The 17,811-nt window shown below is 46.0% G+C and overlaps 1 protein-coding gene across 2 annotated transcripts in view; it reads left to right on the forward strand.

Moving 5' to 3' along the window:
- The first annotated feature begins 723 nt into the window (after nucleotides 1-723).
- LOC147612182 (Thioredoxin superfamily protein) overlaps nucleotides 724-17,811 on the forward strand; it is a 193,096-nt gene continuing 176,008 nt past the window's right edge. The window contains exon 1 of one of the 2 annotated variants that reach the window (XM_086784061.1): nucleotides 724-953. In XM_086784061.1, coding sequence (XP_086640187.1) covers nucleotides 822-953 — 132 coding nt within the window. In that variant the 5' untranslated portion in view covers nucleotides 724-821. The remainder of the gene's footprint in view (nucleotides 954-17,811) is intronic. The other variant, XM_086784060.1, reaches the window with a different exon arrangement.

The following is a 17,811-nucleotide window of genomic DNA, read 5'->3' on the forward strand; positions in this document are numbered from 1 at the left end:
CTTTTAATCAAAATGATTATTGCTTGTTGCTACTAGTAATTAGCACTACTACATACATTGCTAGCTAGTGGCAGTTAGCATTGTTGAGTGTAATATCGTGCTTGGTTATAGATACACGTCACTAGGTAAACTAGTTAGCAATAGCACTACCAACTACAATACTTGTAGGTAGCAGTAAATTTGCTAGCTTTTACTATTAATAGCCAATTAAACTATGTTAACCAAGGCCAAACATGCACAAGCCATAGATCAATATCATTGAATGTATTTGACCTCATATTTTTATTATACAAGGAGTATCATGACTTTGTAGTCATGCACCATAGTCAACAAGTAAAAAATGATTATGAGATGCAAACTGTTTCTGATTGACCTCTTCACATGATGCACATTGCACTAGCAACAACTCCATATGTTTTGAACCTTGAGTTTCATGCTCGGATGTGAGAACCTTAGATATATATCTCTCTCTCTTACACACACTCTGTCTCTGTATCTCTCTCTCTCTCTCACACACACACACTTCTTGTTCTATCCCTCTTTCTCTCTCTCTCTCACACTTCTTGTTCTACCCTCTCTCTCTCTCACACACTTCTTGTTCTACCCCTCTCTCTCTCTCTCTCTCTCACACACACACACACACACACTTCTTGTTCTACCCCTCCCTCTCCCTCTCACACTTACACACACTCTTCTTGTTCTCTCTCACACAGCACTTTTCTTGTTCTCCCTCTAGATCAATAAAGTCTACGTTAATCGGCTCTCTCTCTCTCTCACACACACACCCGCTCGCCGACGTGGTGACGGAAAGCAACCAGGCTATGGAGGTGGTGCGTACTCTGTCGGAGCCCTTCTACGCGCTCCACGCCGTCACCTTCTTCTCCTACTTCATCGCTCGCCATGCGGCCACCACCTACTCCTCCGACCTCTTTCGCTACCATCTTCTCCGCCGGGTTCGCATCTCTTACCATGCGTTTTAGTGTGAACAAGCACAGATGATTATTTGATGTTTAATGCTCATCTTTTCTAACCAGCCTTTGAAGACTGACTTCAAGCAACCATGGGGGTCATCTGATACTATACATTGCTCTTATTTAAGTGATGGGTATGGTGTTTGTCTAGATGCAGCTAAGAGTCGGAAGGTTTTGTTGTGAGGACTCTTTGGGGCGTTTTCTCAAGGTGTGCTCTAGTTGGGTCCGTGATGCTAGGTGTATCGATGAAGACAAGCCCAACAATGTGAGCTGTTGTGTCTCCGAGTTGTCATACCCTCTGGTACACGATGATCGGAAACACTGCATCTATGTGTAGTGGTCAGGCTGCAAACTCTTCTAGGCTTGATGTGATGTGGGATGGAGGGTTTACTACAAAGAAGACAAGAAAGCATCATGACTTCTATCAAGCTTCAGTCAAGAGATGCGAGATTAACTGCCCAAAACGGTGATCCCTCTGACAAATGAGTTAAAAGCAAGGGACTGTCTTTACCTGCTGGAAATGTGCATGTAAGCATTGCCTCTCTAGGCATGTCAAAGATGCATTAACCCCTAGCCAATCTTGCCTGTGCTGCTGGTTTCATATGGAATTTTGGCCTTGAGAATACCACCCCCAACTATGCATAATTTCTCACCATCTCCACTGGCTGGCTGGCTGTCAAATGGAAAAGTATCTATATGCAGCCCCCGATAATTCGTGTGGGGAGGACCATAACCTTCGCCTTCTTGTTAGTTCATGTTTTCTATAGAAGTTATATATGCAGCCCCCATAACTCATGTGGAGGACCATAATCTTTGTCTTTTACGGTCCGGTCAGGTTCTTAACAGGAGGAGCGTAGCAGAGCTTTCACAGGGAAAGGTTCGTGTCTCATGGTGGAAAGGAGGAGGCACTAACTTCAGTGCAGAAGGAGGTGCGGAGTCGCTGTTACACTTGTGGCAAGCAAGGTCACTTGGCGAAGGACCACAAATCCGAAGGAAATGATAAGGTCAAGGTCAAGGGCAAGGGAAAGAGGGAGGATGATGATTCTTTGATCAACACTCCAAGTTCTCCAAAGGGTCTTCCAGACATGGAGGACCAACAGGGATTACTCTTATAGTTATAAGGATAGGTTTCCCCCACATGCAGCCAGCAAGAGGAGGCTTGTAGGCGGGAGAGGGGGCTGTTAACAGTTCCAATTTTGGTGCATGGGAATCGTAAGTCGGAGTTCCAAGCATGATAAAAATAAAAATCTGGCAGGACAAGGTCAGCTTTGGTAGCCATGGATTGAATGCGTTTCAAATTCATTGCTTGGTGTAGTAGAGATTATGGATTGGATATCTCCTCAAAATAGAATGCCACCCTAAATAACAAACTAATATGCTTGGCTCCGAATTCCCACACCAATGTGTAGTCAACTCCAAGTAAAGAATGATGAGTTGATGGACATAGCACGTCCATAATCTCCCAACAGTGGACTGTGAACACATCATGTCCCAAAACCTCGGACAATGAACTTGGAACACAGGTTGGCAGGTGCATCTTCCGCAGTGTATCTGGTCTGTGCAGAACTGGGATGTCCATGGTCGCGTCTTCATAAGCTTTTCTTCTTCAGATATTTGCTCACTAATGTGTGCATCGTGTAAACTAAAGATCATAAGTATGGAGAAATGAAATGATATATTAACGTCTTCAAATGGCCAAAATGACCTATGAGACCAAAAAGGTTACAACAATTGGTGGATTTGATACAATGTCTGTGTAAGCAAAGCTAAAAACAACTAAACAACTAACTGAAACTGAAACAACTATGAGGAAAAGTACGGTACTAGGAGCTCCTAATGGATAACATCTGGGAGGAAAACTCCAGCAACAAAGGTAAGCATCATACATATCACTATCCAAAGATGTCTCTCATCGGTCGATGGCGGATATCCTCAATGTCCTCCATGGTGAGTACTCTGACTGGACGTCTCCCATGCTGTGCTAGTATGGTCCTGATCCTCTGTTGTAGTCTCCGCCGGTGTCGAGATGGACCTCTCATCTTGGGGCGCCTGGACCGCCCCAGCTCTATAGCCCGATCAATCAGTGTACCTCTGGTGCGGCTGTACTCTGGGGCTAGCTGCAATGCCTGCTGACGTGACTGCTCAATCTGTGGTCGAAAGAAGTCTGTAATCTGCCTCTGTAGGTGTCTCTCCCTCTCTGATCCCCTCCCTCTCACAGGAGACCCTCTCTATGTCTACGCAGCTCCAGCAACATCTCTGATCCTGGTATCTCATAACTCTAGAAAGTGGTCCAAAGCCCTCTCTGAACAGGCAGTGAAAACGGCCTCGTACCTCATAATATACTGGACAGTGACATATGTAATGTAACTCTGTCTCTGGCTCCATCTGGCACAGCTGACAAATCCTGGCCTCAGTTGGTACTCCTCTGAATCTACCAGTCTCAATCTCTAGCTGGTGTGAGGATGTGCGCATCTGACCAATAGCACACCGTACCCCATGAGAAAGATGAGTATCCATGTAGCTGGGTCTAATCACAAACCCATCCTCCGTGAGCTGGAGAAGATGATCTCTATAGAAAGCCATCTTCGTACCAAGCTCGTGTGTCAGCTGTATCCATGTCCTCCTAGTGTCCAGCTGAGTCAAGTCTTGCCTGATAAGTCTGGTAATCTCTGCCCGTGTGAGAGAGAGGGAGGGTGCATCCAGGGAGTACTGAAATGGAGGTAGCCTGTCCATACTAAAGCCATGCAGCTTGGAACCAAGCTGTCATCTGTGCATACCAACATGATCCGTCTCCCTGTGATGCCAACTGTCGTGAAGACTCCAGGGCTAAGCGAGCATATCTGTCTCTAGGGAGAGCCCAAGTGCTATGTATAAAGGAGACTGATCGAGTGAGTGCCTCTACTACCAATGGGGGGGCAGCCATCTCTGCACGGATAATATTATGTGGTACGGAGGCCTTGGCCCTAATCATCCGGGAAATCATAGAAACCAAGGACCTCTCCATACATCTCCATCCATCAGTGCTACCAGCTCGGCTGTGGTGATCCACTGAGGGTCCCCATATCTCCACTCCATACAGCATGGCTGAAGTGACCAAAGTGTCAAAGAGCCAGAGCTTTGTTCGAGGTTCCTGAAACTGAACCTGCGAACACATCCTCTCTAGTCTCCCCAATGCTGCATAAGCTCAGTCAATCTGGTCTCCGTTGCTCTCCTCAAGGAAAATAGTGGGCCACTAAAAACCACACCAAGGTAAGTATATGCATCTGTATACTCCACTGTCTCCTGACCATATGTAAAGGTGGGCATTGACCTCCTAACCCACTGTGCTGTGGTGTTAAACACCATCACCTTGGTTTTACCAAGGTTAACAGACAATCCACTGTCCTCTACAAACATGTGCAATGCATCCAAATGACGCTGCAGCCCCTCTGGAGAATCTGAGATCAGCACAATATCATCAGCATACAATAACAGCGGAATCCATGTCCCTACTAGCTGTGCTCCTCTGTCACCCTCCTGCTCTACATAGTCCGAAACCTCATCCACACATACATCCCAAATAAGGTGGGGGAAAGGGGGCAGCCCTGTTTCACCCCAATAGTGGAGTGAACCATCTCAGATATACCCTGGGTAGTACGTAATTGCCCCACAACTGTCCTGTATAAAGCCATGATTCCCCAAATCAGCTCTGTGGACACTCCCATCTCCTGTAGTCTGCGCATCAGTCTGGCTCTCGGTACTGTGTCAAAAGCTTTGCGGAAATCCACAAAGCAACAATAAATCCTCATGCCATATAATCTGCCCTCCTCAATAATAGCTCTGAGTGTCAAGATATGGTCAAGAGTGGAGAAACCTCTCCTGAACCCTGCCTCTCTCTCTGCCCATCTACTCAACTCCTGCTCAAGAATAGATGCATATAATCTAGCCAATGTGTGACCAATCATGATGGTACAATAATTCCCAGGAAGCATGGGATCCCCTGACTTGAAGATAGGCACAATCGTGGACATATTCCAAGTCTCAGGAAAACCCTCACACATGGCTCGGTTAAACATCATAGCAATAAGCTCTGCAAGCATATCTCTGGCATGAATAAAGTGCTCTGTTACCAAACCATCATGATCATATGCTCTCCCAGTCCTCATCCTGTCAATAGCTTTCCTTACCATCTCAGCAGTAAAGAAAGCACACGTCTCTGGGCATTGCTCCGATGGGTCTGGTAGGGGCGGCTGTCCTGGTGCTGTGTAGAGGGAGAGAGAGAGAGAGAGAGAGAGAGAGAGAGAGAGAGAGAGAGACGAAGTCATTAGGAGGTTGCTTCTATTTTGCTACATTTATTGATAACTTCTCTCGTATATGTTGGGTCTATCCGTTGACACAGAAATCACAGGTATATGATGCATTTTTGGCCTTTGTAGCACTTGCTGAAACAGAGTCAGGATGCAAGGTCAAGACTCTCCGTTCTGACCGAGGGGGGAATATATGTCACACATGTTGAATTCCTTTCTTGAGAAGAGTAGAGGTATCAAACATCAGTATACTACTCCTTATACTCCACAGCAGAATGGGGTTGCAGAAAGGAAGAATCGGTCACTCATGGAGATGGCCTGATGTATGTTAAAGGCAAAGAAGCTACCACATATCTTTTGGGTGGAAGCTGTTATGTGTGTTTGTCATATTTTGAATCGATGTCCCACAAAGGCATTGGTTTCGATTACTCCTTTTGAGGCTTGGCATGGCCGCAAGCCTTCGGTATCACATTTTCATACTTTTGGGTGTCTTGCATATGCACACATACCCAAAGAGTTGAGGAGGAAGTTGGATGATAAAGCCACAAAATGCATTTTTGTTGGGTATAGCCGTGAGAGCAAGGGCTACTGGTTATATGACCCACTATCCAAGAAGATATTCACTAGTCGGGATGTGATTTTTGATGAAAAATCAGAAATATCCATGGCTGGTTATGATGCAAATCAGGCTGAAAATGATGTGTCTACTACCTATGGAGTTTCATTCCACAGTTGGTGATCCAACCCATGAGGGTACAGGACAGCCAGCCAATCATGAACGTGGTGCAGAAATTCAGCAGCAAATTGAGCCAGAAGTTGAACCAAATATGGGGCAGCGGGCACCACAGGTCAGACACATATACCTAGATGGTATTTGAGGACATTACAGGACAGCCATCTAGAGGGTCCTCTTGCTGGTCGTACTTGTAGGGAGACACGGTCCAATGAACATGCACACATCATGGATTTGAATATGGTTATGGCAGCCAGTTTGCGGAATGATGATGAGCTTGATTCATTTGAGGATGCACGAGACAATGTGCATTGGAACAAAGCCATGCAGGATGAGCTTGATTCTATTAAAAGGAATCAAACATGGGATTTGGTTGATCTGCCCAAAGGCAAGAAAGCAATTGGTACTAAGTGGGTCTATAAGTTGAAAAGACATGCAGATGGATCCATTGACAGGTACAAAGCCCGTATAGTCGCAAAGGGCTATGCACAGAAGAAGGGCATTGATTATGAGGAGACATTTGCTCCTACATCCCGTATGTCGACACTTAGGTGTGTCATTGCATTGGCTGCACATCGTGGTTGGGTTGTTCACCAGTTGGACATCAAGACTGCTTTCCTACATGGGGACCTCGAGGAGGAAGTTTATGTATATCAGCCCATAGGTTTTGCAGAACATGGTCATGAAGGGAAAGTATGCAGGTTGAAAAAGGCCTTGTATGGCTTGAAACAAGCTCCACGAGCTTGGTATGCAAAGATAGATGCTTTCCTACTCACTCAAGGCTTTGTGAACAGTCCATCAGAAGCCACTTTGTATGTAAAGAAAGAAGAGAAAGATCTGCTGGTCATCAGTCTTTATGTAGATGATCTTTTGCTCATGGGATCAAATGATGACAAAATTGCAGCTTTTAAAGAGACTGCAACAGACATTTGACATGTCTGATTTGGGGCTTGTACACTACTATTTGGGCATACAGTTTGTGCAGGATAACAGAGGCATTGGGTTGTTGCAATCTCGGTATGTTGCTAAACTTCTGGAGAAGTTTAAATTTCAGGGTTGCAAGCCTATCCGCACTCCTATGGAGCTTGGGATGAAACTGTCACTACAAGATGACAGTATTTCTTTTGATGCCACTACATATGCTCAGGCTTTTGGGTGTCTTATTTACTTGTGTACTACACGACCAGATATTCAGTATGCCGTATCTCAGTTGAGCAGATTCATGCACAGCCCGCGATTGTCACATTGGCAAGCTGTGAAGCGTGTATTTTAGTATTTGCAGGGTGCCTTGTCTCTTGGATTGCTTTATTTTGAGGGGGGTGACATGCAGTTATATGCTTACAGCGATTTAGATTGGGCTGGTGATTTTGATACCAGACATTCCACTAGTGGAAATTGTTTCTTTCTTGGCTCTTCATGCATGTATTTCTTGGGTAAGCAAGAAACAGACCACAGTGGCCACTTTGTTGGGGTAAAGGCATAATGCCCACCCTTATAGTGTGTACAAGCCCATAAGTTATAGTACATAGTACACTTAGTACTTTTAATGTACTAAGTGCACTATGTGTACTAGTGCAATATACATGTGTGATAGGGGAGTCACACACTCGCATATTATGAGTTGACTTATCCCCACAACTCTCTCTCTCTCTCTCCCTTGCTTCTCTGTGTATGTCTCCCACATGAACTCTAACCTAACCCTAATTAACTCTCCCATTCAACTGGTATCAGAGCTTGCAGGTCGACTAGGGGTTGACGCTGAGTTTCTTCAGAGACGCGTAGCTGAAGCTGAAGCTGGAGCAGGCCCGTCCTCTCTGTTTGATCGAGCAAAGAAAGCCCAAGACTCCCTTTCGTCTGTGTATACTCTGGAAAGGCAAGGTGTGTGAAGCGAAGGCTACAGAGGCGTGGTGCACATGGTAGAAGCGATGACCATAGCCGAATAGAGGCCTGATGGAAAGAGCAGGTGGCGGTGTCCATACGCAGGCGTGTAATCGTGAAGGCAAGCTCGTAGCGAAGCCCAGGCTGCAGCGCAGGTAGCCAGCAGCCAGGCAGACACGGAGTGCAGCGGCGTACAATAATTCGGTTGCTACGTGTAAAGTTGGGTAGCGCCACGCAGGCGAAGGCGGCAGCAACCGGCGTTGGAGTGTTGCGAGACGGCCACTAGGCGGAGGCGGCATTCAACTGCGGCGCTCAGTTCCAACTTCCCGTCACGTGTAACGCTGGCCAAAGCGTAACAACGCTTACACAGCAGGTGGTTGTATGGGCTGCGTAGCTCTCCTCGTGGGCAACAACGGGGACATGTTCTCTGCACGACTGTACCCGTCAACTGCAAGTACAGTCGCCCAGCCCGTACAGTACCTGCAGGTGACCTAAATCTGCAGCGCAGCCAGCTCCCAGCCTGCACACCTGAATCCGTACCTGCACAGTGACAGAAGCATCATCTCCTTCACGTGTAAATACGACTCCCCTCTTTCCTGCAACAGAAATCAAAAATCAGAGGTATTTTGCTTCAATTTTTTTGGAATTTGCATGTCCAATCATCAATTAAGCAGGTCAGGTGCCGAATTGCTCAATTTTTGAGCAAAATTGGCAAAATTGGGTGACACTGGTCACAATCAGGATTAATTTGCAGGAAATTGGATGTCGAAATTTGGGGCTTTTGATGTAATTGTGCAATTAAGCACTCATACATGCTGTATGATGTGAGAAATCGCACATTTGGGCAAAATTGCAGCAAATTGCAGTGCAAATCAAGGGGCTTTTGTGCCGATTGTATTGATTTGCAAAAATTGCAGCAAATTGCAGTGCAAATCAAGGGGCTTTTGTGCCGATTTGGTTGATTTGCATGCAGGCACTCGCAGTTGATGCTTTGGGCAATGTGTTGATGCCTGACAAGCACTCAATGTGCCTGTAAATCAAGGGGCTTTCATGTATTGGATGTATATGTGGCCAGGGGGAAGCACTGTGAACACTCTGGATGCCTTCATGTGCGTCAATGTACCATGTGTGATCAGAAATTGATCTCAAATCAAGGGGCTTTTCAAGATTTTATGCTTGTTGAGCTTGGCAAAGCAGCAGGCAAGACATTTATGCCTTGAATCCTCAGAAATCAGCTTGTAGTCAAGGGGCTTTTGCCCAATTTCTGTTCATAACTGTTGTATGCAGTGTTCGGGACTGTAAAAGTCTGATTTTCACTCATTTGGATAGCCAGGAGAGCATTTGTTGCTACTGTACCTGCTGGTACAGATTTGGCACAGCTTTGTGCAAGTTTTGGCATGGCTGTACACTGATTTGAGTGAGGAAAAGGTTCAATTTCAGCTGCTGTACTTGCTGGTACAGGCTTGGTACATCATTGGTGAGCACTTAGTACTGCTGTACAGTACTTTGGAAGGGCAACAGAGCACATTTAAGGTGCTGTCCTAAATCTGCAGCAACCAGATTTTGGTGATTTCATCACATAAAGTGGGAGAAAAGTTGCATTCTTGCTTCCGCAGTGGGAGATAAAGCTTGGGAGAACAACTGTGAGCACTTTGTGTGCTTTTGGTGCAGTGTTTGCACATTTTGCAGGGAGTCAGGCATTGACAGGTTGCATATTGCTATGGCAACCACAGGTGAGAGCTCTTCATTGCTTCACATCAAGAAGCTTGAAGGCTCACATAACTATGATATTTGGCAAACCCAGTGCTATAATGTGTTGCTCCAGAAAAAGCAGCACAAGCCTATCAAAGAAAGGGGTGTAATGCCCGCTTCTCTTACTGCTGAAGAGTGGGAAGATATGGATGAGCTGGCAAGATCTACTATCATGTTATCTGTGTTAGACTCTTTACTTTTCAGCATTCGTGAAGAGAAGACAGCTTGGGGAATGTGGCAGAGATTGCAGGACTTGTATGCCCAGCAAAGTGCCTCAAGCAAAGTGTATTGGTTGAAGAAACTCATAGGTCTTCAGATGAAGGAAGGGGCGTCTATGACAACCCATCTAAATGAGTTTAATGGTATAGTCAGCCAAGTTATAAATCAAAAATTGGCAATGGACGATGAGTTCAAAGCCACTTTTCTGTTATGCACTTTGCCAGAGAGTTGGGACACATTCAGGATAGCCACTAGCAATTCGAATACTATGCTGTCATATGCAGATGTTGAGGGTGCTCTTCTTCAAGAAGAGATGAACAGGAAAAACAACTCTGTTGGAAAGTCCAATGCAATGAATGCACGTGGGAGATCCCAGCAAAGGGGAAAAAGCCAAGAACGGGGAAGGAGCAAGTCTCGCTCCAAAAAGGACTTGGAATGCCATTATTGTGGCAAGAAGGGACACATTAAAAAGCAATGCTACAAATGGAAAAATGATCAAAAGGAAAAGGGAAAAGGCAAAGACAAAGACAAGGATGAAGCCAAAGATGTAAAGCCAAAGGGCAAAAGTGGAGTCAAGATTGAAGAAATCAATGTGTCACATGGAGGTGACAGTGAGGATGAGATCCTATTTACGTCTTCACTTGATGCCCATTCACTTCTTACAGGTGGTCATGGTATGCACTCATGGATCATTGATTCAGGTGCCTCCTTTCATGTCACAGGTTGCAGAGACTTGTTTGTCAGGTATACTGCTGGCAATGAAGGAGTGGTTTATTTGGGTGATAACCATGCATGCAAGATTCTTGGCAGAGGTGATGTGAGGCTTGTGTTTTCAGATGGCTCACAGCTTATGCTCCATGATGTCAGGCATGTGCCTGAGATCAAGAAGAATCTGCTTTCTACTGGACAGCTTGATGATGTTGATTATGTTACCACATTTGGTAGTGGAAAGTGGAAAATTAGTAAGGGCTCACTGGTTGTTGCCAGAGGCTCTAAGGTGGACACTCTTTACTTCATGCATGCAGGTGTTTGTCACCATGCTAATGTAAATGCAACCGAGCTGCCGGAAATTTCTATGTGGCATAGCCGGTTGGGACACATGAGTGTCAAGGGAATGGAGCAATTGTCTCGTTTGGGTTACTTGCCTTCTCTAAAGTTTTCAAGTTTTCAGTTTTGTGAGCATTGTATATATGGTAGGCAACTACAGTGCCCCCACAAGAAAGCTCTTGGACAGAAAGATGCTCAGTTAGAGCTTGTGCATACAGATGTATGTGAGATGCCTCAGCTTTCTTTGGGAGGGGCAAAATACTTTGTGTCTTTTATTGATGATGCCACACGCAAGGTGTGGGTTTATCCTCTTCGTTTGAAGAGTGATACATTCTCAGTGTTTCAGAAGTTTGTTGCTCATGTTGAGAATCAAACTGGTAAAACACTGAAGGCTTTGCGTTCCGACAATGGGGGAGAGTATATGTCCAAACAGTTTCAGGACTTTTGTGATGCTAAAGACATCAAGAGGGAGCTCACTACTCCTTATGATCCTCCACAAAACGGGACAGCAGAGAGGATGAACAGGACCATTCAGGAGAAGGTCCGTTCTATGTTGTCACATGCTGCGTTACCTCATGGTTTTTGGGCTGAAGCTGTTATGACAGCCGTTGTCATGTGCATCAGCAATGCCATGGACCTTCTCAAGACTAAATCCAGAAGGGGCAAGCAGATAAAGACCATGAACCAGAATGATCAGAGCTTCAGGTGCCTCATCTGAAGTGGACGTGGAGCAGGACAAGTGGGATCCAGATAAGTGCAGTAGGCTGGCTGCAGAATTGAGTCGGCTGCAGGACCAAAGGAGGTGTCGGCTGTCCATAACAGGGTCGGCTGAACCAGCAGATAAGAGGGCAGCAGCATGCGCAGGAGGATATCTAGTCGGCTGGCTTAAAAAAAGCATTTATGAAGTATGAACTGGCCGACCAGCAGTCGGCCAGTTCCCCATGTAGTCCAAGGGGCTATAAATAGCCCCCTTGCTCTTTGTATTGGTCATTCCACCCACTAGGGGTGAGAGTCATTAGGATCCTAGTCTAGGGCAAGATTTAGGTGTGTTATCACCTTTTCAAGAGGACAGCCAAGGGCTGCAAAGATCTGTACCTTTTTTGTACATAGTATATACTGAAATTCCAGCACTTCTCACTCTCTCTCTCTACTCTCTCTCTACCTGCGTTTTTGCATCATGGTGCGTTTTTGCATCAGAAAGTCTTCAAGAGTGTTTAGGGCTGAAAGAAGACTACCCAGAGCTTCCGCGTGTTACATTGGTATCAGAGCATCAGGCTCAGCCAAGCTAAACAATGATTCAGTCCCATATGATGGTGTACAGGTCCAAGGTACAGGAAAGTACACGGATTCGAAGCCCAAGGCAAGAACACAGATCGGGAAGAACTCCCAGGAGGTTTGTTGGTGGTGTTCCACAGTGCCAGATGGGGATGGCAGTTCCGTGAGCCAGATGGGTTCTAAGGGAACGGTCCCAAGGGAGGTTGATCCTCCAAGGGTGATGTGAGAGTGCCAGACTCAGTTCCAGGAACGAAGACCAAGACGGTGTTCAGAGCCAGGGCAGGAATGGATTGTGGACTAGAGGAAGACCAGATGCATAGATCTTCATCAGAGACAGAGTGGTTTGGAGAACAGACCGGATTTTCAGAGAAAAAAGGTTTGCCAGGGATGGATGATGACAGAGGGACTTCGGAACAGGATTGGGATGATGACAGTCATCCAAGAGCAGGTTGGATTCCCGTCATCAAGTTTAGCAGAGGGGGATGTCATGTGCATCAGCAATGCCATGGACCTTCTCAAGACTAAATCCAGAAGGGGCAAGCAGATAAAGACCATGAACCAGAATGATCAGAGCTTCAGGTGCCTCATCTGAAGTGGACGTGGAGCAGGACAAGTGGGATTCAGATAAGTGCAGTAGGCTGGCTGCAGAATTGAGTCGGCTGCAGGACCAAAGGAGGTGTCGGCTGTCCATAACAGGGTCGGCTGAACCAGCAGATAAGAGGGCAGCAGCATGCGCAGGAGGATATCTAGTCGGCTGGCTTAAAAAAAGCATTTATGAAGTATGAACTGGCCGACCAGCAGTCGGCCAGTTCCCCATGTAGTCCAAGGGGCTATAAATAGCCCCCTTGCTCTTTGTATTGGTCATTCCACCCACTAGGGGTGAGAGTCATTAGGATCCTAGTCTAGGGCAAGATTTAGGTGTGTTATCACCTTTTCAAGAGGACAGCCAAGGGCTGCAAAGATCTGTACCTTTTTTGTACATAGTATATACTGAAATTCCAGCACTTCTCACTCTCTCTCTCTACTCTCTCTCTACCTGCGTTTTTGCATCATGGTGCGTTTTTGCATCAGAAAGTCTTCAAGAGTGTTTAGGGCTGAAAGAAGACTACCCAGAGCTTCCGCATGTTACAGCCGTTCACCTTATAAACAGGTCACCTAACACGAGGCTTGGTGGGAAAGTGCCAGAAGAAGTATGGACAGGGAAGCCTCCATCATACAAGCACTTGAGAGTGTTTGGTTGCGTTGCGTACGTGCACATACGCAGGGAAATGCGCACCAAACTTGATCCTAAGTCTCACAAATGCATATTCCTAGGATATGGTGACAGAGGTGAAATGGGGTATAGACTTTGGGATCCCATGAATAGAAAGATCATACGCAGCAATGATGTCATTTTTGATGAAACATGCATGTATAAGGAGCCTGCAAGGCAACAGGAGCCTGGCAGAGTCATCTTTGATGATGATGGACATCATGGACAACAACAAAGGGCTGTAAATCAGCCATTACAGCAGGAAAACCAGCCCTTAAATGGTGCTGAAAATGGTCCAAATGGACAGCCAGAGATAGCAGAAGATATCCCTATGGATATACCACAGTTAGAGGAAATACCGGGCATGATTTTTCAGCCTTATGGCATGGAACAGGAGCCACCAATGGGTGATATGCAGGCTGGACAGCAACCTGCAAATGATGGTCATTGGGTACAGAGGTCCACAAGACCCTCCAGAGCCCCTGACAGGTTTGTTCCAGGGGTTGACTACTTGATGCTTACTGACTGTGGGGAGCCCTCATGTTACAAGGAGGCTTTACAGAGGGCCGACAAGGCTCTATGGGAGCGTGCCATGAAGTCAGAGATGGATTCTCTGCATAAAAATGGAACTTGGAGGTTGGTGCATTTGCCTGCAGGCAAGAAGGTTTTGCCTTGCAAGTGGGTATACAGGCTCAAAGTTACACATGATGCAAAGCCAAGATACAAAGCCAGGTTAGTGGCTAAGGGCTTCAAGCAGGAATATGGTGTGGACTTTGAGGAGATCTTCTCTCCAGTGGTCAAAATGACCACACTTAGAGCTGTGTTAGCTTTGGTTGCACATGATGATCTGGACTTGATTTAGATGGATGTGAAGACTGCTTTTCTTCACGGTGATCTCCATGAGGAGATATATATGCAGCAGCCAGAGGGTTATGCAGTGAGTGGAAAGGAGAAGCTTGTATGCAAGCTGAAAAAGAGTCTTTATGGGCTCAAACAAGCACCAAGGGAATGGTATCACAAATTTGATACATTCATGAAATCCCAGAAATTCAGGAGAAGTGACATAGATCACTGCTTATACACCAAGAAAGCTTTGGATGGCAGTCTATTGATCCTCATCCTGTATGTTGATGATATGTTGATTGCCGGGAAATCTCGTAAAGAGATGGATGCCTTGAAGCAGAGGCTGCATCAAACCTTTGATATGAAGGATTTGGGTGATGCAAATCACATCTTGGGTATGCGGATACTTCGGGACAGAAATCAGCATGTGTTGTATTTGTCTCAGAAGGAATACATTGGCAAAGTCTTGCAGAGGTTCAATATGGACGGGGGGAAGAAGACTAGTACTCCATATGTGAAACTCAGTGCTATGGACAGCCCACAGTCAGATAGAGATAGGGCTGATATGGCCAAGATTCCGTATGCTTCAGCTTGTGGCAGTCTCATGTATGCCATGGTTGCTACTAGGCCGGACATTGCATTTGCAGTGGGAGTGGTTTCTAGATACATGGCCAACCCTGGCAAGAAGCATTGGGAAGCAGTGAAAGGTGTCATGAGATACCTGAAGGGCACCCATGATATGTGCATTTGTTTTGGCAAACAGGATGCATTAGTGCATGGTTACACGGATTCAGATTATGCCGGTCATCCAGATAACCGGAAGTCTACTACCGGTTATGTGTTTACATTCACAGGAGGTGCTATGTCATGGATATCCAGGATGCAGAAGTGCACTGCCTTATCTACTACAGAGGCCGAGTATATTGCAGCCACAAAGGCTTGCAAGGAGGCATTATGGCTATCTCGGTTAGTGGTTGATTTGGGTTATACAGGGGATATTCCATTGTTGCATTGTGACAGTCAGAGTGCCATTCAGTTGGCAAAGAACCCTGTTTTTCATGCAAAGACGAAGCATGTGGATGTGAAGTATCACTTCATCAGAGAGGTGATAGAGAACAAGCAAATTCAGCTTGTTAAGATTCACACGGATGACAACCCGGCTGATCTGTTGACAAAGAGTTTGCCTCCGGAGCGGTTTGCTCATTGCAGACACTTGATGGGCATTGGATGAGGCCAGTTTCAGCCTTGATATGGCCTTGTATATTATCATGTACATGCTGATTTTTTTTTTCCTTTACTTAAGGGCACTTTGCCTTTAAGTGGGAGGTTGTTGGGGTAAAGGCATAATGCCCACCCTTATAGTGTGTACAAGCCCATAAGTTATAGTACATAGTACACTTAGTACTTTTAATGTACTAAGTGCACTATGTGTACTAGTGCAATATACATGTGTGATAGGGGAGTCACACACTCTCATATTATGAGTTGACTTATCCCCACAACTCTCTCTCTCTCTCTCCCTTGCTTCTCTGTGTATGTCTCCCACATGAACTCTAACCTAACCCTAATTAACTCTCCCATTCACACTTCGTCTTGTGAGGTAGAGTACAGAGCAGCTTACACTACTACCGTTGAGTGTGTCTGGCTGCGTCGTCTCATGACTGATATGGATATTTCAGTGGAGGAGCCTACACCTATCTATACTGATAGTCAGAGTGCCATTGCCGTGGCCAGGAATCCTGTGTTTCATGCTTGCACGAAACACATTGAGATTCACTATCATTTTGTTCGGGAGAGACTCCAGGCAGGTGATATCAGTCTGATCTACTGTCCTACAGATCAGAATGTGGCAGACATCTTCACCAAGGCATTACCACGTCCGAAATTCGAAGCATTCCGCACTGCTTTGAATTTGTTTCCTTTTGGTGGATGATGTACAGTGATCACATATCACTCCAGGGGGGTTTGTTGGGTTTTATGCTGTGTATGCACCCAGAGGAGTGCTAGTGATCATCAGTAGATTACTGGGGCACTTTTTACTTCATTTAGTGGAGGTTTTTTCCCCCAGTTTTAGCTTAGTTTCACTTATAATAGTTTATAAGTGATTTGGTCCACTTGGCACACTTTATGGTTGGACCATGTGAACACATCTATTAGGTCACTTCTTTATGTGGCTATTGTACTTCACTTTTATCACTACTGAATACAAGAGCAGTCGTGTTCCTCTCTCTGCCTCTCACGTTTTCTGTTTGAAGTACCTCCAAACCCTAACCCTAACTGCTGAGTTCCTTCAACCTGCCCTCCTCAATAATGGCCCGCAGAGTCAAGATGTGGTCAAGAGTAGAGAAAGCTCTCCTGAACCCTGCATGTCCCTCTGCTCGAATGCCCTCTCTCTCTGCCCATCTACTCAACTGCTGCTCAAGAATGGATGCATACAATCGTGCTACTGTGTGACCAATCATAATAGTGCGATAATTCCCTGGCTCCATAGGGTCCCCTGACTTGAAGATAGGCACGATGGTGGACCTACTCCAAGTCTCGGGTAAGCGTTCACACATAGCACGATTGAACATCACTGCTAGAAGCTCTGCCAGCATGTCTCTCGCATGAATAAAGTGCTCAGCAACCAATCCATCATGATCATATGCTCTCCCAGTCTTCATCCTATCAATGGCCTTCCTTACCATCTCTGCGGTAAAGAAAGTACATGTCTGTGGGCATGGTGCTGGCGGGTCAGGAAAAGGTGTCTGTCCAGGAACTGTATATAGAGATGCTGCATAGCTACCCCAGACCTCTATAGAAGTGATGGCCAAAGCAGGGGAGGACTCATGAAACAAACGCCAAGCCTCCCTCGAATCCTGGCTCAAGAACAGCTGGTATAATTCCTGCCCTAGCTGAGCAAGGAAGGCCCGCTTCTTCCTTCGCACAAGGCGCGAGAAGGCAATACGTGACTGTCGGTGAGTAGGGACTCCCAAAGCAACCTCCCGCTGCAGTCGGGCTCTTGTCTCTCTGCACTCCTCATCATACCAGCTGTTCTCGGGCATACACCGAGAATGCTGTCTCTGGCCAAGCTGAGTATGTGGATATGCCTCTCTCGCTGCATCCTGTAAAGTCTCTGCCAGTATATGGGTCAGCTCCTCCAAATGTCTCCCTGGCTCCTCTGTGTACAGAGTCTATAAATCCCATCTCTGTAGACAGCATCAGTCTTGGAAGTAAAAGTATATCGAGTGTGATCTGCCCCTCGTGTTCTCTGAGCTGTGGTAAAGTGAAAAGAGATGGTCAATGTCAACAATGCATGATCCACTACCCCAATGGGCCGAGATCCAACTGTGAAGTCCTCCTCAATGCATGAAACAAAGCTCAGCATAGCCATAACAGAATCCAGTGTGCTAGCACCATGTCTATGTGGAAAGCAAGTAAATCCAGCTGCTGATGGAAACCTCTGCAAGCCATTAAGTATGGCCAACCCATGTGCAGTCCCCATATCTACCAAATATCTCCCATACTTTGTGCACTCCACATCCTGTGAGCGTCTGTCTAATCCCATATCCAGAG

This window comes from Cibotium barometz, chromosome 46 (genome assembly GCF_041138505.1).
Source record: "Cibotium barometz isolate CiBa-2024 chromosome 46, ASM4113850v1, whole genome shotgun sequence".
Classification (NCBI taxonomy): Eukaryota; Viridiplantae; Streptophyta; class Polypodiopsida; order Cyatheales; family Cibotiaceae; genus Cibotium; species Cibotium barometz.